Below are 23925 nucleotides of genomic sequence, written 5' to 3'. Positions count from 1 at the left end.
AGATCCCAAGTGGATGCACATACTGACATAATATTGAACTACGCCTTGAGAACCACATGTAAGTAACCACCTTCAACATTTAGAAAGGAAAAACAGTATTGGCAAACATCCCATACTACATTATGAGATTTAGCTACCAATAGCTAAGATTCAATGAGCATAGTACCATGAATAACACTAAAGTATATCTAACAGCAAAATGTTTTCACTTAACTAAGGAAAATAGACGAGTTTTTGCATCTGCTTCTTTCTTTAAATTATGTTCTAACACTGAATATCATTAATGTCCACTTCTGTTTTCTTCAAACACATCAAGGAACACACAGAAACATGATGGTAACCGTAGAAGGTTGATTTTAAGTTGACTTGAACAGGTGTCACAAAGTAGATAATCCTGGAAGCTAATTTATTCATTCATTAAACAGACTTTTTTTTGAGCACACACCATCTTCTATTTACAGTCCTGGGCTTAAAGAACACAGGTGTGAATATATTCACAAAATCACTGCCTCCTCAATTTTACTAGTGTAATAAGACAAGAAAATGTTAAAGAAAAAAAAGATAATTTCAGATACTGACACTGTAAGAAGAAAATAAAACAAGGAGATGGATTGAAGAAAGACCTCTGGTAGGTGACGACAGGAAAAGAACTTAGGAAAGGTCATTAGGAAAGGTAAAAGAACTGAATGTAATTTCTTGATGCCAACTTAAGTGCACTTTTTCTGTAACTCTTTTTCGCGGAATTACAAGCTTTTTAACTTACTGTCCCCAAATTCCCACTGTTGCCACACCTGAGATGGACGTAGCCTAAAAGGACTTGAAATACACAAAGGGAGTGAGTGTGGATATTTAGAAAAGAACTCCAAAAACTGCAGATGGCTTTGCAAAGGCAGCTGGTGGTGATGAAAGGGGGACATCTGGATGCCACATGAGGTACCCAGAGCCTTGCCTGGTCCCCACACACACTATCATGCATCTTTAACAAAGAAAACACACTATGACCGAAACCATTCGCTGGCACGTATGGTCACACAACAGGAAAAATCTGATTCTAGTTTAATGTATGCCATTGTTGTTTGTTTAATGTATGCCAGTAGGATTATAATTTATTGACTTTACCATTTTTTTGTGCTATATAATTAAAGACATCAGAAGAACTCCAGGCCTCACCAAAGGATTAACATACTAATATTACAATGGGGAGTTTGGGGAGGAATGGATACATATATATGTATGGCTGAGTCCCTTCGAAGTTCACCTGAAACTGTCAAAACACTGTTAATCAGCTATACCTCAATACAAAATAAAAAGTTTAAAAAAAAATAAAGTAAAATAACATAGAATCTTAAAATTTGTGAAGGGAATTCAGGTTAGCATGAACCTTCATGATAAAAGGAAAGGCCTTAAAGCCACTGAATCACGGAATATCCGTCTACTGCTATGTATTTTGCACCGATGTCCACCCTGACAAGTCCTTTCTAAATATCTGTGTTTATGCAACAAAAGTTAATAAAGAAAATTCTTGCAAACTTCAATATACTTATATTAGATATTTTGATATTCTTAAATTTAGACCATGGATTTAAATTTAGACATGAACTTGACCACACTATCAGAAACTCAGATCAAATTTTATTTAATGCCACTAAACACACTGAATGCAAAAGACTTAATAATCTGGACATGATCAACTCCAAAAATTAGAATGCACAGAACAAAGTGCTTAAAATGATAAAGTTTATGTTATGTATATTTTACCATACCTTTCTTTAAAAAAAGTGTACAGCTAATGAGCCCTATACCTTTAGAGATTTTTAAACAAGCAGAAAACTTTAATGAATGTTCTAAGATATTTTTATTAAAATCAAAATAAACCATCTCCAGAAAGCATTTTAATAACTTTAACTTTTATTTTATCAGTATATTTTTTAATACCTATATAGATTTCAGGAATTCCCATAACTCCAAAAACATGAAAACATGTATATACAGAGAAAATGTAATTTAAGATGGAGTAAGGTCAAACTCTCATTTTTGATGAATTCAAATTAAATAATGTTTAAATAATTGAATTAAATAATGTTTAAGAAGTTTGGAGCCATAATTTTAATTTTTACTTTGACTTTTCTAACAAAAATCAAGTTTTGGAGATGGCAAATTTCAAATGAAGAAAGCAAGCCTCAGAAGTGTATGTTTCATGAAAAATAGTCAGATGGTTCCACATAGTTGAACTTCAACATCTATACTATATGTGAAAGTGAAAGTGAAATTGCTCAGTCGTGTCCAACTCTTTGTGACCCCATGGACTGTAGTCTACCACATCCTCCATTCATGGGATTTTCCAGGCAAGAGTGTTGGAGTGGGCTGCCACTTCCTTCTCCAGAGGATCTTCCTGACCCAGGGATCGAACCCGGGTCTCCTGCATTGTAGGTAGACGCTTTACCATCTGAGCCACTGGGAAGTCTGTAGATATACTATATGGGAATTCTTTAAAACTTGCTATTTGTTTTCCATGAATATCACAGGATTGGCTTATTTTTCTATTACGGATTAACAAAATTTTTACAAAACATCAAAGTGACTCATTCTAAATGAAAATTAAACCAAAAATTAGAATTGTATAAGCATTACCCAATCACTTTTCCAATTTCGCCATTTTAATCCCTTTAACCAATGGAGAAACTTAATAAATTAGCAGTACACTACAGAGAGAAGTAAAATGCTACACTGAGAAATGGGAGTAGCTTAACTTCATTCTTGGCAATTTTCTATGAACTGAAATCCTTTTTTTTTTCCTGCAACCAAAAGAGTCGCAAAACCACACTCACTTCACTGAACCTCAAACTGTTACTCCTGAGATGCCGTTAGTAATCAAATATTGTGGAATTTCACTGTCATGTTAGAAAGACAACAGAAATCTGAACTTGACATTTACTCCTTGAGTATTTAGAGACACTATACTTTTTAAAGTTTAAAGAGTTCACTATTTGTAAGGACGTGGGCCATAAAATGTAAAAATCGAAAGATGATTGAGGGGGACCTTTGCGTTCCAAAATACTGAACCAAAACAAATTGAGTCTTTTTTTAAAAAATGCAAGTTTCTATGGCACTTCAAGAAAGTAAAAGATGCATTTTTTTTCCTTAAGAACCTTCAGTTTCAGTCAACAGTTCATTTCTGAAAAGATGGCACAGCGAGAGAGGCGAGCTTCGTGGGGAGGAAGTAAAAAGGAGAGCCATGTTCTAACTTTCTAGTTGGAGATAAAAAGGAGCCAGACCTATATACCGGTTGAGGGCAAAACAAAAAGTTTTACTGATGCTAACAGAATAGGATATGAGAGGCAAAACAGAAAAGGACAAGACTTCATGAACACTTTAAAAACACAATTAACCAGGAAGAAAAAGTAAAAGGTTTCCTATTCAAGAAGCCCTGGCTTGGGCAGGAAACAGGTGCAGATGTCACCCGTTGCGTGTGATTTGTCTGAAGAGTGCAAGACAGCTACCTTCCTGAGGCCCTTGAGGTGAGTGCTGCCAGAAGCAACACAGGTTGTTCCACAAACAGCAGAAGCATCAGAAACAATCCAGACACCAGGAAAGAGAAACTCCTGCGTGAATTCTCCACACTGATACCTGAGACGCTTCACAGCAAGGTCCCTAAGTAAAGCGAGGTAACCACTGATTTGGTTTTGTTATAATGGAGTCAGACTTTGGTGGAAAACCGTGTGTCTTTTTACCCAGTAGTTCTCCATTTTTAAGGATTGCTACCTGAAGTTTTATTTAACCCAGTATTTAAGAGCATACTTTCCAAACAGTGTTCATGAAGTGATGAAGCAGTTAAACCTTAGGTGCCTGCAGACAGAGGCGATTTCCTGTTCACAGTGCCAGCAAGGACGAATCCAGAGTATAAAACTCTGAGTAGCAAGAAGGCCAGAAAACTCTTCTCTTATCCGAAACCTATAAAAGATATAAAACCTTCCTCAGGCCTGAGGCACAACTCAGAGCTACAGAAAACCAACAGAGAGAAGCTGCTTGGAGGGATGGTGGGCTGGGGGGAAGCTGGCATGGTGGCAATGGTAGGAGGAAGCACGTATCAGAGGAAATCAAATCTCCTTTGGTTTTACTAAAGGAATATGCTGCATTCCAAATCTAACAGCAGCAGTTTTTGATAATATTAGCTAATAATTTACCAATAAAGATGCTGAATTACAGTCTCAACAGTGAAAAAACTGTTGCATAGGCCACTTTCATTTTTGAGGGTCCCAACAAAACAAAGAAAAAAGAAATAATAAAAATAGAGTCACATAAATGATGGTATATTTTAAATGAGACATCAGAGTCTCTGCGACTGTGTTATTCATTTGATAACTGTTCATCACATTATATTCCAAGACAATTGTCACTCCCTCCCTCTTCCCTATGTACGTCGTATCTTAGCCTGTGACTTTGACATAAGCATAATAATCTTTGCATTAAAAAAACTAAGGCCTTTGATATTTTTCCAAAAAAGTAAAAAAAAAAAAAAATCACATTACTATTGAAAGTCAAAATGAATGTCTCTCTCAATTGTTATATATGATTGCTACTAGCCCAAAATCAACGGGGGAAGAGATGAATACAGAAAAAAAAAAAAAAAGAGGGAAAATGGTTTAGTCCACAGATGTGGTTGATCACAAATTATCTGATGTGTCAAAATCACACTGAGAGAATAAGAATTATACATACAGTTTAAGATTTTACCTATGAGTAAGACCTCTTAGGAAAAATCTGAAGCTCTCAATATCAATCTCTGAAGTATGATGGGGGTGCAGAGGAAATTTTATTTCTATTCTACACTCAACTATTCTGCTAACTCTTAGATTACCTGTAGGTAAAAGAATATTTAGTTTGGTCTAATATTAGTAATTAACGACATAGAAAATAAATATAGCAAAATAAATTCTCTCTCAACATACAGAGGTTATCTAATTATGAAAATGTGAAAAGACATGTTTAAATTTTCATTTGTGTATACAATGTCTTTTTTAATTGTCTGTTTTTGTTGATGAATAATTGTCACTGTCTTATAGTTACTTATAATTAGTTATATCTATTGTTTTCATAACTTTGAACAAGTATTCTACAAAGAATGCTAAATTCCATTAGAAAAACTATTAGAGAAGAAAAAGTGGCTAAAATCCAAGCATAATCAAACCATATTATACCAATTTTTTTTATTTCTAAGATGATAGCAGATAGTTACCAAAAAATTAAATATTTCCTAAGACAGTGATTTATTACTACATTCAAGTAACAGTATGCAAACAAGACCAGAACAGAAGGGCCAACACAGCCGCTATCTATTAACATGGAAAACTGGTCGGAACTGCAGGCAAGTAATTAACCTTCTGGCCCAGAGACTTAAAAGCCCAAAAGCAGCTCCTAGAACTTCTTCCGTAACTTATGAACGGCTGACGGAATTCACGTCACAGTCCGTGGATTACCTTGTGGAATTAACCCCAGCTCTCACTGACCCTAAAAAGCTATAAACCAACAGGAGAACGTGCTCTCCTATTTCAGCTGACCCTCAGAGTGCCATCTCTGTCAGTCCAGCATAGAAAGCTGGATGATAAATTACAGAGCTGCTTGCCAGGCATAGACCTAAACGCTCACCTTCACTAACAATGATGGCAACTCAGTCCAGGCACCACTCACTCGCCCAAACCAGACTGTGTGACAGCAAACCCTCACCCAAAGATGATCTATACGCTGCTGCTAAAGGCTATAAAAGGATGATGACGACAACACTGGGACTAGAGGGTCAGACAGTATATTGAGGGAGTATGAATCCATCTGTGATTAAATACAAGTAGGAAAAACAATAACAAAATGCAGCACAGTTGGCAGCAACAGCTCACAGCAAGTTTACACCCGGCTAGGCACTGTGCAAAGTTCTCTGCCTACACTTTAATCTGTACCTTGAAACAATGTTATAAAGTCAGTGCTTTTATTATGCCTGCTTTTCAGGTGAGGAACTAAGATCTGAAGAGGTTAAGCAATTTATAAAAGCTCATAAAAGAAGGAAATCAATAAAGTGGAATTTGAAAACATGTAATCTATCAGAACACAGATTATCCATGGCTCACCCCTATGAATGATATGAGCCATGGATCCTGGCTGGATATGGAAGTGATATGGATATGGAAGTGGAGGTGTTCAGTCGTGTCTGACTCTTTGAGACCCCATGGACTGTAAACTGCCAGGGTCCTCCGTCCATGGGATTTTCCAGGCAAGAGTACTAGAGTGGGTTGCCATTTCCTTCTCCAGGTGATCTTTCCAACCCAGGGATCGAACTAGGGTCTCCCACATTGCAGACAGACTCTTTACCGTCTGAGCCACAAGGGAAGCTCTGGATATGAATCAGGTACAAAAAAAATAAAGTATCGCTGATGGCTGATTATGAGATGCATAAGTTTCTCCATATTTAAAGATCTCAGTTAGACCATAAATAACAAACTACAGACCCTCAAACTTCCAAGTTGAGATTATTTTATCCTCAATTGCTTGTTTACCAACATGATAATATCATCTAACATTATGAGTTATGGAAAGAATGAATATAATCCTAGGGTAAGTTCAAGAGTAACACTAAGAGTTAGGAAGCATGGAAAAGGATAAGAAATAAAAATACCAGCAATGTGATACACTGGAAAAAGTTTAAGCCTCAAGTTTCATTCAAGATGAACCACATATAAATTATGTAACCTTTGTATTTTGTCCAAGTATTACTTCAATTAATACTAACTGAACTAGAAAACTTCTGAAATCCCTTCCTTTTCTAAAACTAAAAACCATTACATTTTAATAATGTATATAAGCAAATGTCTTGTGCATATTTGCTGTGCATGTCCTTATTCTAATTACCAAATTAGGAAGAATGAGTAGATTTTAAAAGGTAGAAACAAGGTTTGCAAAAAATGACATTTTCAATGTTAATGAAAAAAACCAGTTTCATTATACTTCACCCTGGCAACTGTACTGGGTAGCCTATCCCTTCTCCAGCGGATTTTCCCAACCCAGGAATCAAACCGGGGTCTCCTGCATTGCAGGCAGATTCTTTACCAGCTGAGTCACAAGGGCAGCCCAGTATGGTGAATGGGACTGAAAAAGGGAGAGGCAGCAGACAGAAAAGAAAGATGGTGAACCAAGGGAATAACTGGTTGTTTAAGGCAGTAAAGAAAAAAATCAAAACATGAAAGAATTAGGTTTTTAAAATGCAGTTTTCAAACTCTTTTATCATAGACTATGATAAAGCCTTTGACTGTGTGGATTGCAACAACTGTGGGAAGTTCTTAAAGAGAAGGGAATACCAGACCACCTTACCTGCCTCCTGAGAAACCCATATGCACGTCCAGCAACAGTTAGAACCAGACATGGAACAACATATTGGTTTCAGAATAGGAAAGGAGTACGTCAAGGCTATAAATTGTCACCCTGCTTATTTAACTTATATGCAGAGTACATCACGTGAAATGCCAGGCTGGACGAATCACAAACTGGAAGCAACACTGCTGGCAGAAATATCAATACCCTCAGATATGCAGCTGATACCACCTTAATGGCAGAAAGTGAAGAGAAACTAAAGAGCCTCTTGATGAAGGTGAAAGAGGAGAGTGAAAAAGCTGGCTTAAAACTCAACATTCAAAAAACTAAGATCATGGCAGCTGGTCCCATCACTTCATGGGAAACAGATGGAGAACAGTGCAAACAGTGACAGACTTTATTTTCTTGGGCTCCAAAATCACTGTGGACAGTGACTGCAGCCACAAAATTAACAGACGCTTGCTCCTTGGAAGAAAAGCTATGACTAACCTAGACAGTGTATTAAAAAGCAGAGACATTACTTTGCTGAAAAAGGCCCATATAGTCAAAGCTGTGGTTTTTCCAGTAGGCATGTACATGAGATCTGGAGCATAAAGAAGCCTGAGTGCCAAAGAATTGACGCTTTCTAACTGTGGTGCTGGAGAAGACTCTTCAAAGTCCCTTGGACTACAAGGAGATCAAACAAGTCAATCCTAAAGGAAATCAAGCCTGAATATTCATTGGAAGGACTGATATTGAAGCGCCAATACTTTTGGCCACCTGATGTGAGAAGCCAACTCATGGAAAACACCCTGATGCTGGGAAAGACTGAGGGCAGGAGAAGGGGATGACAGAGGGTGAGATGGTTGGATTACATCATTGACTCAATGGACATGAGTTTGAGCAAACTCTGATAGTGAAGGACAAGGAAGCCTGGTGTGCTGCAGTCCATGGGGTCACGAAGAGTCAGATGCAACTGAGCAACAACAATATTAAGAAAAAAATACAATGGAGATATAAATACTAAGATTCTTCCCAGCACTAAAAGACCGGTAGTAATCCAACAGCTAAGTGATCACTGCCTAACAGAATGACCACAGGCATGAGTCAATAAAATAAAACCTGTTCTAAGAAAATTAACATGAAGTAAACTGCCTTTAATGCTACACAAAGCAATACTGTCCCTGAATCAGATAGGAAATGATGAAAGCTACCAACTGCCAAGCTGGAAAGAATTATACACTGAAGTCATATTTCCTCTTCATAAAACTCAGTGTTATCTAATGTTACAGCAAAGAAAACTGGCTTCCCCAAATACTGATGGATAGTTTGAATACTATAAAAACAAAATGAAACTGACTCCTTCAACCTAATCGGAAAATGATGAAAAGCCTACTACCCCTATAAAAATCTCATCACATTGCAGTGCTTTCAAATGTACATTCATCTAAATGAAAAGGTCAACTATAAATAAACAGTCATTTCCCAGAAATATAAGAAGCAATCTGTCCATCCATATGACATTCTGGAAAATGAAAAATTATGGAGACAGTAAAAAGATCAGTGGTTGCCAGGGGTTGAGAATGGTGGGATGAAAAGATAAAGCAAAATGAATTTTTAGGGCAGTGAAAATTCTCTGGATATTATAATGGTGGATCCACATTTGTCCAAACCCAAAGAATGTACAACATCAACAGTGAACCGTAATGTAAACTAAAGACTTTGGGTGATTTTACCATGTCAGTGTAGGTTCATCACTTGTAACAAAGGTACCATTCTGGTTGGGAATACTGATAGTAGAGGAGACTATGCGTGTGTGGAGTGGGGAAAGTAGATGGGGAAATCTCTATACCTTTCACTCAATTTTGCCATGAACCTAAAACTGCTCTAAAAATAAAATAAAAGAATCTGGTGAAACTAAATTTAATCATCATTTTCTGTTATTGCCCACTCTAAAGATGATTCAGGAATAAATGAACAAGTGATAGTTGCTTAAAAAAAAAATCAAAATGCCTTTCATTTGGCTCTAAAGCATAAACTTGCCATACCACAGAAATAAAACAATACTTCCAGAATTCCACTTCTCAACTTTTATACTGAAGAAGTTATTGAATTTTTGTAATTTTTGTGGTGATAATAGTTGTGTAGCAGCTTACAGTTTCGTAGCAAAAAAAGAGATAACACAAAAATAAAAGAGAATTTGAAGTAAGATTTGAATCTTATTACTTTGACTGGATAGGTCATTTGCTTCTCTGGACCTCAGCTTCATTTAGAAAATGACAATGAATGATCTGAGAAACCTATCATATTGGCTATGAAAGGATTAACTCAGGTAATATCTGAGAAGGCTTCCCTCCTTCAATAAACTTGATTAAAAAGCAAGATCTGCCTTGCCATTCAGCTCAGAATCTAGTCAGGGAACAGATAAAGTATAATATCATAACTGGGAATGGATATCCATTTATACCAAACAATGGGAGCCCTCAAAATCTCCTGTGAGAAGCAACATGGCGCAAGAGACTGTAATATATCACACAACTGTCTGTAATGATTCCAGCTCCTACAGAATTATCTCATCAAACAAAATGGATGATGGGAGGGGAGCGAAGGGAAGGACAGGTAACACGCCAGGAAGAAAGGGACATTTAACTGGAGATTGGAGGGGACGGAAAGAAGTCCGCTAACAGACCCTGGGATGTCAAGTATTAACACAGGGATGGCCATCTGCACAAGCTAAAGGGAAACCACTGAAAGGCCTTCAGTAGGATAATACTTGATTGGCTGAGCCTTTTCTTTACATTTTCTTTTATAAAGAATACATATGCTTTCAAATGTATTTTTAAAAACTTCTGAATAATCCACAAGAATTGCAAGTTTCCTGGAATTCCTTTTTTAAAATGATTAAGCAGGAAGCAGTGATATTCTGTTCCTTCAGGAGAATCTGGGTTCTCTCTGAGCAGTACAACTGTAAGCAAAAAAACAAAACAACAAAAGTCTGTTTATGTTTAAAGAATATAGTATTCCCTGGTGCAAGGGCCAGGCCCTCAAGGGGAGTGAGGCACGAGAAAGACGTGGGCTGCGATACTGGGTGTTCAAGAGGCAGAGCTCAGTTGCCCCGAGTTGGTGTCTGTGTCCATTCCATTGTTCTCATGGAGTAAAAAACACTCCCACTTTTAATCATGAAAATTTTCAAACATGAAGAAAAATTAGAAAAATGGTTCATGAACACTATGTACCCTCACTTAGCTTTAATATTACCATATCTGCTTTCTCATTATCATTTCTCTTTCCAACATGCATTTTTATATGTACTTCATGCTGGTCCATTTGACAATAAGATGCAGAGGTACATAACACCTAAATAGTTAAACATGAACATTCTGATAATAAGTTTCCTGCATAATCATAACATTAATATACTTTAAATATTTTGCTTACACAAGAAAATTTTATAAAAATTATAAAATACAGAAAATCATGAAGAAAATTCAAGCTATCATATTTAAAATACAAAGAAATAACCATGGTTAACAACTTATTATTTAACCTTTAAGACCTTAACATTAATTTTATTAAACCTTAACTCTTGAGTACCATATTTTAATATTCTTAGCTATGAAATGAGAAATAACTTCCTTTAATGCATATTATACATGAAAAGTTGTGTCAAGAAAAAGCACTTGTATGACTGATTCATGAGCTGAACTAACAGTTTTTTTCTCATGGAACATCATTCTTACTCAAAACAAAATGACGACAAAATATGGTTATTCAGATTTGGGTATTTGGTGAACGTTTTTTTTTTTTTTTTTTAATAAAAAGTCTGTCATTTCAAAAGAAAAGAAGAAAGGCAGGGAGGGAGGGAAATATGCCTTACCAAGTGTAATAATTAGAGCAGTCAAGCAAAATTGAGAATTTTGGAAAATCTGTATGTGTCACCATGCTGGAAGGCTTCTGAATACTCAAACTTGTCTAATGAGATCAGTGATGACATTAACACATGTGCAGGATCTATGTAACTCGGTGAGCCAACACTTTCCACACGATCTGTGCATCATGTTACAGAATCATGCGAGGATAAAAGATCATTCAAAGTACAAGACACACCAATGGATTTTAAAGTAACAGAACAGCAGAAGCCCAGAGAAGATTTGAATTTCCACAATACAAGCTTTAACAAAAAAAAACTACTACTTTTTGAGTTTTACTGTAGTAATTAACAACATACAGAATTATTTACAAAGGAGAGTTAAGGACTCTAACTGCAAATCTGCGTGAAGCCAGATTTTCTTTAAATTCTGCAACCAAAAGAACTTGCTGCAGCAGGATGAATGAAGAAACAGACATGAGAACCTAGCTGTTGCCTCTTGTTAAACCACATGTTAAAGAAAGTTTCAGAAATGTACAACAATGTCTCCCTTCTCAATAAATTATTTCTGAGTAGGAAAATGTAGCTACTTTCTGTAAAAGTGCTGTTTATGTTAACATGTAAAGGATTTACTGTTGTTATTTTTAACAAATTAACAAATACTGTTAAATGTTCCCAGTTTGGGCTTCCCTGGTGGCTCAGTAGTAAAGAATCTGCTTGCTAATGCAGCAGACATGGGTTTGAACCCTGCATCAGGAAGATCCCCTGGAGAAGGGAATGGCAACCCACTCCAGTATTCTGCCTGGGAAAACCCAAGGACAGAGGAGCCTGGTGGGCTACAGTCCATGGGGTTGCAAAAGGGCTAGACATGACTTAGCGACTAAACAACAACAACAAACAAATGAACCCACACAAACAAAAGCTTCCCAGGTCCCCAATTATTTCTAAGATGATAGGAGGGCTGAGGCCAAAGTGTGAGCGCCAATGATCCAGAGTGTCTTGTTCCTCTGAGGCTGCATCAGCTGTCTGTCCTGACTGTCCCCACCCCATCTTCACTCAGGGTCCTTCTCACCCCACGGCACAGCCCCTAACCGCACATATCTAAATGCTTCCAATAGAGTAGGCTGTGATCCCATGCCCCCGTTACACTGTAGCACAAACATAAATTGCAAAATCTAGTGTGAGAAAGGGCTGAATTAAATCACGTAATTTCATAAGAAAAAATAATAAAAGGAGAGAAAAAGTGAATGTACAGAACTCAAAATAAGGAAAGCTTTATCATCAAAGAAGCAAAATAAGTAACTACACAAACTCATCTGGTCACTGAGCTAGCTTCGAGGAAGGGCAAATGAATGCATAAGATGTGGAGAATAGGACAAACCAAATAAAAAAGAAGCAAAGGCAACATCTGTCCACACAAAAAAAACATATCCCTGCCAGGACTGCTGTGGAAACCCAGATACCAGGTCCGCAGTCACTGACCAACTGCTTGGCACCAACCGTTTCAAGTACAGCCCCAGCCGTGCGGCCAGGCAGCTGTCAGCAAAAGCACTGGCTTCACATCAGAGTGACTCAACGCGGCACTGCAGAATGTGAAAATGAGTCTGATTTTAAGCAGAAAAACCCCTAGTTATAAGTAAATGTGCGTGCTAAGTCAGTTCGCAAACAAGTATTAAAAAACACAACTATTTGTGGGGACATACACAAACACATAAGCCACTTTTATATTTTCACTTTATTTATTTAAATTTATCTGTTGTCTGACTGTGCCTTAGCACTGTTGGCTGAATTCAGGGGGCCTGTTTTCTTGATCAGAAACCAATAGAACAGAATCTGTACAACATTTAAATAGCCTGATCATATATAAAATGTTATGATTAAGTATTATTTAGATTACATATCATACAGAACATAATATATGACAACAAAAACCACTACACTTATTAAATATTTTTATCAGACATAACTCTTGGAGCTCAAAAATCTTATTAATATAACTTTTTAATTAAAATTTTAGAAGAAATTGCTCGTTTAAGCTTATTCTTCTCCACTGCCCATCATACCTACAAGTAAAATAAAATGTGGGCACTTGGAATTCTCAAGGATGCAATATTTTTGAAAAATCAAGTGTTCTATGATTAAATGAATGAATGAATGAAAGTCACTCAGTCGTGTCCAACTCTTTGCAACCCCATGGACTATATAGTCCTTGGAATTCTCCAGGCCACAAGACTGGAGTGGGTTGCCATGTCCTCCTCCAGGGGATCGTCCCAACCCAGGGATCGAACCTATGTCTCCCGCATCACAGGTGGATTCTTTACCAGCTGAGCCACCAGGGGAAGAAGAATACTGGAGTGGGTAGCCTATCCCGCCTCCAGAGGATCTTTCCGACCCAGGAATTGATCTGGGGTCTCATGCATGCAGGTGTTCTTTACCAGCTGAGCTATAAGTGGATTCATCTTTTCCATGCTAAAGTTCACAGTTTAATGCACTCTGAACAACAGTCGCCGCCTTTTAGAAATGCACTTGTGGGCAGCATCCTCGGTGGTTCAGTGGTAACAAGCCCACCTGCCAGTGCAGGAGACATGGGTTCAATCCCTGGTCTGAGACGACCCCACATGCCACACGGCAACTACGCCTGTGTGCCACAGCTATGGAGCCTGTGCCAGAGCCCGGGAACCACAGCTCCCGAGACCACGTGCCCCCGAGTCAGAGCAGCCACTGCAGTGAGAAGCTCGGGCACTGCAGCCAGAGAGCAGCCCTCGTCCTCCATCCCCAGAGAAAAGCCCACACGGCAATAAAGACCCGCACAGCCGGAAGTAAATAAAGCCATTAAAAAAAATAAAGACACACTTGGGACTTCCCTGCTGGTCCAGTGGCTAAGACTCTGCCTCCCAACGCAGGGGTCCGGGTTCCATTGTGGGTCAGAAATGAGATCCCACATCCCAGAACTAAAGACTCTGCATGCCACAACTGAGACCCGGCACAGCCAAATAAACAAATAAAATACTAAAAAAATCAAAACAGTCTATACCAACCGCAATTCCATTACAGGGTAATGGCTCAGGGCATTATTATAAGCTTACTACTGCGATATGAAGAAATAACACACTTTCCCCATTTCCTACTCGCCCTCCTTCCATAGACAAATTATCAATATATACACAGGCATACACAGACAGACATAAAATCCGCTGAGCAAACTGTAAGTTAACGCTTTCAGGAGGGTGGCGCAAAGACACAGTTCCAAACATCACTGATTCGGAAGGAAAGGCTGCTGGTCTCCCTCCTGCCATTCCCTATCTCTGCAGACCCCCACACGGCCTCCAGTGCACAGAACAGAGAGGTGCCCGTGCCATCGAAGACCACACTGCCAGGGCACAGAGGCGGGCTCGGTGCTCGGCTCTGCGGGAGCACTCTGCCCTCTCTCCATCGTCCACCTGCCTCTTTCTACAACAGGACACGGTGCTGACAGTCTCAGGCGCTATTTTAAGTCCCCCTGTCCTCAACATGGTTCTCTGCTGCCCTTTCCTTTTTGCTTCTCCCTACTCTGCTTTCTGTTATCTTCTTCTCCTGGACTCTGTCCTGGAAACCTCACTTTCTCTAGGTACCTCTAAGCAAGAAGACCTCTTTTTCTCTTTTAGGCCACCCATTATTCCACAGTCATCATGTATAATGCTTCATCTCTTCTAGGTCACATATTTCACTTAAAGGCATTTAAGAGGCTATTCAAAGATGACGACTACTATGCTGACCTAGGCCTTTAAGCGTCAGCCAGAAAATTAGAAATTATGTTGCAAAACAAGAAATCGTGCTTCATGGCTGTCCTTTTTTCTCAACCTATGTATAATAGTCACCGTATTGATTCTTTGACCTGCTTAAATTAACTTTTTCTCATTCACCACACAGTTACTGTGCTAAACACCAAGTTAGGTGCTGGGGACACAATGATAAAGTCAAATACTATGGCCCTTGAATAAAAAGCTTCAGCAACGTAATCCAGTTGCACAGTTTACCAAACACATTCCAGCTCCTGAGGACCCCTTAAGAGTCACATACATCTGTGACATTTGGCTATCAAAATTAAGAGCATTCTTTTGAGTCTTTTCAAGTACTTCTCTACATGACAGACAAAACCCAAACAAAATTCTATTCAGATACTCCTCCACCTTTCACTAGGGCACAGCCCTCTTTCAAGGGAGAAATTACATAGGAAGTCATAAGAAATGAAGAAACCCTTTAGGAAGCAATTTACGGCATAAAAGATACTGTGGTCACATCACCCTCGTATTCAACAAAATCCTACAGCATTCAAACCACATTCTAAGGACATCTAACATTTTAAAAGGGCATATCTAATGCAAGTTAAAGTAAGAGTTTTAACAGGAGGCCCTCAGCCTGCTACGAAACTGTTATTCCCTATTCGATCCATTAGCCTAGTATATAAAGTAAATCACAGTTATATCACAAACAAACATTAAAAAGTTTCCACTTAGATATTTAACTTAGTTTGGGAAAGGATTCTTATTCAAAATTTTTCTAGAGTAAGAACCAAGATGTTATAAAACTTTATAAGAGAGAAAACAGTCAAGATTAATTCTTAACCTTGAAGCCATTTTGTAAAATTATAAACTCCTTATCCTGGAGGAACTGATTTCTCTATGTTGTCTTTATCACCAAGCATAGCCCACATACCTGTGTGGCTACGGATGTGAACTCTCAGTGTTCCACTGCTGGCAAACTTCTGGCCACAATATGGACAGATCTTCTCCTTTTCTCCTGTATGCGTCTAAACGGAAAGAAATAAAAAGGGTTGAGGATAAATGTAAAGAATTAGGTAAAAATGATTAAGTGCCTCTGACAACAGTAAATCCTTTTTTCCCAGGATTATGTTTCTTTAAAATGATTTAATATCACAATGAGATTTTAAACAATTTATCATGGGTATTCCCACTGGTTCAAAAAAACCTCTTAGAATCACGCATTAGTGTAAATTTGAAAATAATTCTGCAGTTTACATTTTAAGCCTTTACGGAGCCCCCATCTAAAAATGATTAAGTTATACAAAACCAGTATATGCTAGCAAAACCACATAATCAAAATGGGGCTACACCTGCCCGTGACTGCTGCCAAGAAACCCTTCTTTAGAAGCATTTTTCACATTCTTTGTGTGCACTTATCGCTTGAAGACAGAATTAATCTCAATAAAGTACTCTGTTACTTGCATCATGTTTGTTCAACTGAATTGCTTTTACTACAAAGCAAAAAAAAAAGAATAAATCTGATTTCATCTTGAAAATCAGCAAGTGTTAAATGAACAGTCAATCTCAAAGATCACTGTTGCCTTCAACATATCTTTTATCTGAGCATAAAACCACCACACAAGAAAAGGTGAATGAGTACCATCAAGAGCCAGTTTCAATAAAATGTGAGAGTTCAAAGAAAAAAAAAAAAAGAGTGACCTCTCCCAGGAGGAGGCAGATGGAATGCTTAAAACTTGTCTCACAATCTCATTAGATGACCAGTGCTTCTACCAACATCAAAATAGGTCATTTCAATAAATGAGGGGTCAGAGCTACTCTTCAAGTTTCACTGTTTTTTCAAACTTAGCAGAAGGGAAAAGAAGGGAGGAGGAGGTTTCAGATACCTGTACATTCTCTCAAATCATTTTTAGATTTTTTTATTTCAATGATAACCCAAATATGAATAAAAGCATACTGTGGATCATCTCAGTTACCACCACCATTACAAAACAGAACTTCCAGGACCTGTGTCTGGAAGCATGTGCTTTTACACAAATTATTAGAAGTATCATTATTTGAATTGTCATGAGGTTGCAAAGAGTCAGATGTGACTTAGCAACTAAACAATAACAAGAAAACATAAAAAGAACAGGAAAAGTTTTTAAAAATGATGTGTTCCCAGAAGGGAAAGACAGGCTGGCTGGAATAGAAGAAAAGGGGTGGAGCACTGATGTCATCGCTTGACAAACCTGAAGAATCACAAACTCAGCAAAACATTCTCATCTTCCTTATTAAAATGACTTCTGTTGCTCTTGCTGAGCTACTAAGTCGTATCCAATTCTTTTGTGACACCATGGACTGTAGCCCGCCAGACTCCTCCATCCACGGGATTTTCCAGGTAAGAATACTGGAGTGGGCTGCCATTTCCTCCTCCAGGGGGTCTTCCAGATCCAGGGATCAAACCTGCACCTCCTGCATTGGCAGGTGGATTCTTTACCACTGAGCCACCAGGAAAGCCCCAAATTGACTGTTAATATAACTCAGTTTCATTACCTTACTGGTTGATATTTACTTTATAAATTTTCATATTTGAATTATAATCTGTATTTGGATATAAACTATCATATTTGTAATTTGTAAAAGAGTTATAAATGAAACATCTTCATCAACTTCAGTGTCCTTTAGGTTTTCTCTATTGAAAAAGATTTATATGATTCACAAGTTTGAAGAATACAGTCTAGTCAACAGCCATAATAGCCAATGATACTGTCTACAACAGACGGCTCCTTGATTCCGCATTTGGCAGGCACTTAACTTTCCACTTTCACTACAAGTTCTTGTACAAAACAGCTATACATTCTTTACACCTCAGCAAGAATTGTTATTCCCATGGTCCACATTATGGTTCAGTTTAAAGAAATGGTATAACATTTTAACATGTAACAGACCTGTATTCTTCTTAGTCCCTGACAGAAGGGGCAAAATATGGCCATTCTTTCTGATTAATATAACACTGTTTAGAAATTTTATACAGCTATAAAATGTACTTTGGATTATTCCAAACAGGCAACTACTAAGTTATTTGTAATATCTTTATAAAATCCACAAGATCTCTCTTGCTGTTACGTAAGTATCTCATTGTTCCCTTACTTATAACTCAGTTACTTGACTTCACTGGTATAACTTTCAAACTAAAGGACATTAAGGCAATAGTAATGAAAAGAATTAAAACATTCCTTTCAGTTTAATTCATAAATATGTATTATTAGGTGCAAAATTTGATTGGATGGTATTAAATGATACTGAAAGTATAACACTAAAAATCTTAAATATGGATAAGAAAGCATGGAAACAAATCTACATGAGAACAATATGTGGATAAATGCAGGAGTGAAAAATAAACAATACACTGGAAAATATCTTCTATGACAACCTGTCATTGCAGACAAACAACTCTATCTTTCTTGAAAACGCACTACATTTTCTCTCATTGATTAAAACACAACAAAACATTAATAAATTCATGAAAAAGTAATCCAACAATGGAAGTTAAAACATTATTCTATTCAGAGTTTTGAAAAGAGAAGACAGTATCATTATCACTGAGCATTAAAGATGCAAGAAAAGAAAGTTACTCAATTCAGTTCTTTTGAAACAGCTGTATTAAGGATAGGTGCCAAAATAAGAGTTATAATGACAGAAGTCCCTTCAACCTTCACTCAGCAGGGCACAATGAGCAACAGAACACTACCACAGGTCACAGTCATTTCTAAAGTCAACACTGAGACCTTCAGCTTCATTAACCATAGTATGAATTTTGCTACTTCAAAAATATACTTAAAATGCATTTAACCAACAAGTAAAAACAACCTGTTGATTTTCTGGAGGTAATCAGGATAACACAACTATGATAATCTCCAACTCACCATCAGTATGAACATCGTTTTATTCGAGTTGAGCAAATACTTATCAAGTTCCTGTTCTATACCAGGAACTTCCCTAGGTCCTAGGGATGCAAGATGTAGAGGACCACTCCAATCATTGAGCAGTCTGTGTAACTATCAGCATAGCGTGGGACTACATAGCACCATACCTAAATCTAGGTTCACTTTCAAACATATCCTCTTCTGATAAAATGAAGAAAACAGACACATGCTGAAGAGTTAGTATCAATCATGGGTTCCTTATTTGTCGTTCTGAGTAAATAAGTTGATACATTAATATAAAATTGATTACCATAAAATTAACACATACACCTGTACGGTTAAAATACATAATCCTTTCAAAGTCACAGAAGGTTTCTACTTACTTTCTTATGACTTCTAAGCACTGAAGGTGTAACAAATGCCTTATTACACAGCTCACATCTGTACTTCTTGTGTCTTTCGTGGACCACCTGGACATGAACATTCAAGGTGTCCTTTCTTTTAAAGGTAGCATCACAGTGATGACACTTGAATGTCCTCTCACCTTAGAAATGAAAAAATCAAATTACAGAACCAGATGCAACAACAGGGTGCTGTTAACACCACTTCATGTCTACCGGATTTAGTGTTGTTTTCTCCAAAAATGGAACTTTACAGCTCTAGTAATTTATCATAATCATAAAAGGTAATTCCTCCAGCAAATTTCTCAGTTCCATATTTGCCATCCCCTGTGTCAATTAGGTGGGGGGCAGCGGGGAGTCCTTTAACCTCCTTAGACTCTCAGTGCCTTTAACTGGAAAACGTAGGGACTAGTTAGCTAATTTTCTGAAGGTTCTAAGAACTTTAACGGCAGTCCTTGTAGGGAAGCGGCCTGAGTGTGAGGGCGCAGGCACCTGTGCCCGGCAGTGAGTTGCCCCGCGGGCCCTCCTGAGGCCCCCGCACCCCAGCACTCTCCCCTGGCCGTCAGAAGCAGGGAAGAGCTGGCGCTCGGACAGCACGCTGCTGTGCAGGCCCGAAGGAGGAGGTCAGAGAGGGCCCTCCACCCCGGGACACGAGCGGGCTGCATCTCCCCTTTCTCCCTCAGCCCACTGGCGCTGTCCTCGGCTCGCTGCCATAAGGCTGGGGACGGGCTTCCATGTCCAGGTGCCCCTCTGGGGGCCACACCTCAGACAGGCATCTGCACTGAGGCAGGGGAAGCAGACAGGCAACGACCTTTCCTACCCCAGAGCCCTGGGGGCCTGGGAGGGTTCTCACCTGCTCATTAAACAGCCTCCCCTTGCAGGCAAGTACTCCAGAAGCTAGGTTTAGGGAGATGGTGGCACTTTTTAAACTTTCATATCAAGCTATGTCTAACGTCCATTTTAAATACATTTTAAGTGATCCATGTGCCCAATTAGAAGATAGTAATCTCTCCCAAGAAGTCATAAAACATATGCAACCTGTATAAAGACAGATTAGTGTTTGCATATATCCTCCCTTTTTAGACACCAATTATAATAGCACAAATTCACAAATTATATCCATTATAAGACAAAATATGCTGGTAAATTTCTTTACCTAAATATGAGATTATCTCAATTTCAACCAAGATCCTTTACCTTCCCCTCCATTTTAACTAGCATATATTTAGAAATTTGGAGACCCTATTATTTCTTCACACCAATTTAAGGGAGGACAAGAAGAAAATAAAAAGGAAAAGGCAAATAACCTTCCTTTCATCTTTTCAAACAGAAGTTCGGCTCTTGAAAGTCTCAAAGTCTGTGAGGAAGCTGTTGAGTTGTGAGTTTGATACCTGAAATAGTACACCTAACTGTGCATGAACTGTGTAGATTTCGAGAGCTGGGTTTGTATCTTGCCTTTGTGCATTCTTGCTGCAGGCTGTTACTGCTGTCCTCTCATTTCTCTTCATGTATCTTTCGTGATTTAATATTTTATTTGCATAAAATGTATAACCAGTGAGAGTGAAAGGACAACTGACATAAGACTCTAAAAGTTAATAATACCAAATCTATTCAGGCACTGGATAAAACTACTCCAAGTTTGCTCTTATCAAAGTATTTCCCTTAAAGCATTAAATGAATCAAAATACTGGTTCCTGTACAAAAATCTCATCAAGCTACACCAAGGTAGTACATACCTTTTTGTTTTCATATTTTAATTCCTGATTTTTTAAAGTTTATCAGAACTTTGAAATCCTCATGTGACATTTTATCTGATTTTATCAGATTTCTTTACCTTAAATTTACCAGGATTTTTCCCTATCTTAAAACCAAGAAGCAAGCTAGCAACCTGCCTTTTGGTCTTCAGTGTATTAGGAAAAAACAATAACTACTAAAATAATTATGACAACTTATTCTTCATATTTGGAGCCACAGTGCTGATGCAAGTTTCTAAAACAGATCTCATGTTTTGAAGTTAAATGGGCTGTAACTTTTATATTGGATAAGACAAGATCTAGTGTCTTGTCCTCTCTATTTTAGCCATTTTTGGTTTTCCCACCCTTTCAGCTCACTAGCCGTTAAGTGATGTTTACCTTACAGGACACATTTGCTCAGCCACTACCCAAGGTGCCCTTCCTGGCTAAATGTCTTGATGTGGCCTCACAAAGCCCCTGGCTGCCGCGCTGGCCAGCAGGTCAGCGTCACGTGAAACACAGGAAGCACAAGCTCTGTCCACGATCAGTCACGCTATCTTAGCCTCAAGTGGATGAGAGCCAAAGGGCTGAAATAAAAAATATCTGCTTCAATTAAAAAGCTTCTTGCTGCTACAAAAAATTTCATCCATCAAAAAAAATTTCCTGAGCATCAGACCAAGAATAGCTATGGAAGTCTTAACAATATAAATGAGATTCCCTTGTCTGAATCCCTATTCTAAAGTCCCTTCAGCTCATAACAGGTTTTCTCTTAATCAAATGACAGTGAAATGAGATGGAAATTCCTGCCGTTAATGACAAAATTTATTTCTTAACTGCATAGCTGTTCTTTATAAGGAAAATGGAAAGTGGTGCTAACAACTTCTCCAGAGCCGTAAGGTGACTGTAGAATGACATGAAATCACAGCACTATCTTTTCCATAGGAAAAGATGCAGTTCATCACAACTGTTACCACTCCATAAATATAAAACTTCAGTATCTTCTTATTTTACATGTTAGATACTTTGACTTGACCAGAGAAAATTACTTCCAAGATAATATCTTATCTGTACAATAAAATGTCAAGATTGATTGTTCTGCTTTCCTCAGAAATATTAAAAATTTAATCAGCAGTAGAAACTATATGTTAGGGGATGTTCTACTGATTAAACAACTCAAATTAAAAGCATGACATGTAAATATTACTTATGTTATACCGTTTTTATTTAACTTCAGATTTAGCAAAGCAGATACACATCTCTGGTTACTTCAACATCTGAACACAACTCACTTTAAAAGTTCATTTTGCAATTACATTTTCTTTAAAGTGTGGTATTCTAAAATCAGCTCTCAGTGTAACTGCTAGACACACTTTCATGGTCTATATGTAAATAACTTAATTCTCACTTCCTCTCAAAAAAATGCCCTTGCCAAAAGAAATAAGAATCAGAGCAGAGCAGCTGATGCTGGCGTGCTACACCCGCTGCCCCGCCGTGCTGTGCGGCCGGGAATGCGTAGCGATGCTTCTCTGAGCCTCGATTTTCCCAACTCCCCTCAAATGAAGAGCTCAAACTAGACGCTGACTCTGATTCTTTCCCACCGTAAAAGCCTGTGAGCCAATAAAATCATGCCAGGTATCTGCATGTTTTAAAGAGTTCCTTAATTATTACACTTAAAAGGAACATATATGTCTCTTTCAGAGCAAATTTCAAAGATACTTTATTGACCATGACATGTTTTTATACACAAGCTTTAAAGAGTGGGAAAAATGATATAAAACGATATGCCTCATGAAATGATTAATCTTACCTTGCAAAAATGAAGCAAGAACAGAGGAAGAAAAGGTGAAAGGCAAGAATCTATTTTAAGTTCAAAAGCAGATTACGTAACTACTTTATAGTTCAGCTTCTGTGATGTCTACATTTTAATAGGTTATAATTCCTTTGGTCGTCATCTGCCAGGACTGTGACTTACTGTTATGTATAAGCAGGTGTCTCTGCAAAGAAAATGGAGTCCGGAAGAGAGCTTTACACTCCTCACACTGGAACGGCCTCTCCTCCGAGTGGGTCTGCGGAAGGAAGACATCCTGAGTCAGGGGGCCTTAGAATCACCCAGTCGTCACAGTAACCAGCGCTGGATTCACAACGGGGACCCGGAGAGACAGGAAGGCAGACAACGTCCTGTTTCTTCTCGGACATTCTCCCATAAAATCAGAAACACAAATAGGCTGTGTTCACAGGAGAAAAACAACTGTATTTTTAACTTCTCATATTAATTATACACTTGATAAGCAGTAAAAGAAATTGTTCCTATCATCTCAAAGGCTAATCTGAATACACAATGAGCTTTCTCAAGATCTACTTTGCAGAGTGAAATGATATGTGATTTCTCTAGAGCCCAAACCTCCTTTACCATTGGACAGACTTTATGCTGGTCCAATATTTTCAACACAAAGGAAACTGGTGTGAGGGAGACTGTTTCCATCCTTTCTCTCAACTTCACTGACTAACTTCAAATAATTTTCAGTCCTAAGAGCTGCTTTTCCCCTGAATTAAATTCGAGCATTTACTCACGTTATAATTAACAGCAGGTAAAATACATTACTTTTATTGATAACACTTGATAAACATTTTACATGAATTTATTTCATTTAATCTAACAGCAGTTTAATAAATAAAATGCTATTAGGGTCCCCATATCATAGATGAGAAAACTAGGGTCAGAAAGTTTCAGTGGTGTTCCAAACGTCAAGCGGCATACATGCGGTGAGCAGCATTACTTACGTGACAGACAGAAATACATGTGTAAGCAAGAAACAACAGAAAACCACCTGCTAGGCCTAAAACATAAAACAACAGCAGTAAAAACAGCTTGTCACCTCCCCTGTTTTCCATTTCACGTCAGTATTAAGTCATTGGTTA

General features: G+C 38.0%; 1 protein-coding gene across 4 annotated transcripts in view; it reads right to left on the bottom strand.

Moving 5' to 3' along the window:
* The window catches only part of PRDM5 (PR/SET domain 5), a 258063-nt gene that overhangs the window by 78978 nt on the left and 155160 nt on the right, over positions 1–23925 (bottom strand). For all 4 annotated transcript variants that reach the window (XM_065907340.1, XM_065907341.1, XM_065907345.1 and 1 more), the window contains 3 exons: positions 22979–23072; positions 19256–19416; positions 15899–15992 (listed from right to left, as the gene is read on the bottom strand). In XM_065907340.1, coding sequence (XP_065763412.1) covers positions 15899–15992; positions 19256–19416; positions 22979–23072 — 349 coding nt within the window. The remainder of the gene's footprint in view (positions 1–15898; positions 15993–19255; positions 19417–22978; positions 23073–23925) is intronic.

The sequence above is a fragment of the Muntiacus reevesi genome, chromosome 16 (genome assembly GCF_963930625.1).
Source record: "Muntiacus reevesi chromosome 16, mMunRee1.1, whole genome shotgun sequence".
NCBI lineage: Eukaryota > Metazoa > Chordata > Mammalia > Artiodactyla > Cervidae > Muntiacus > Muntiacus reevesi.
This window is presented reverse-complemented; position numbering and strand designations above follow the sequence as displayed.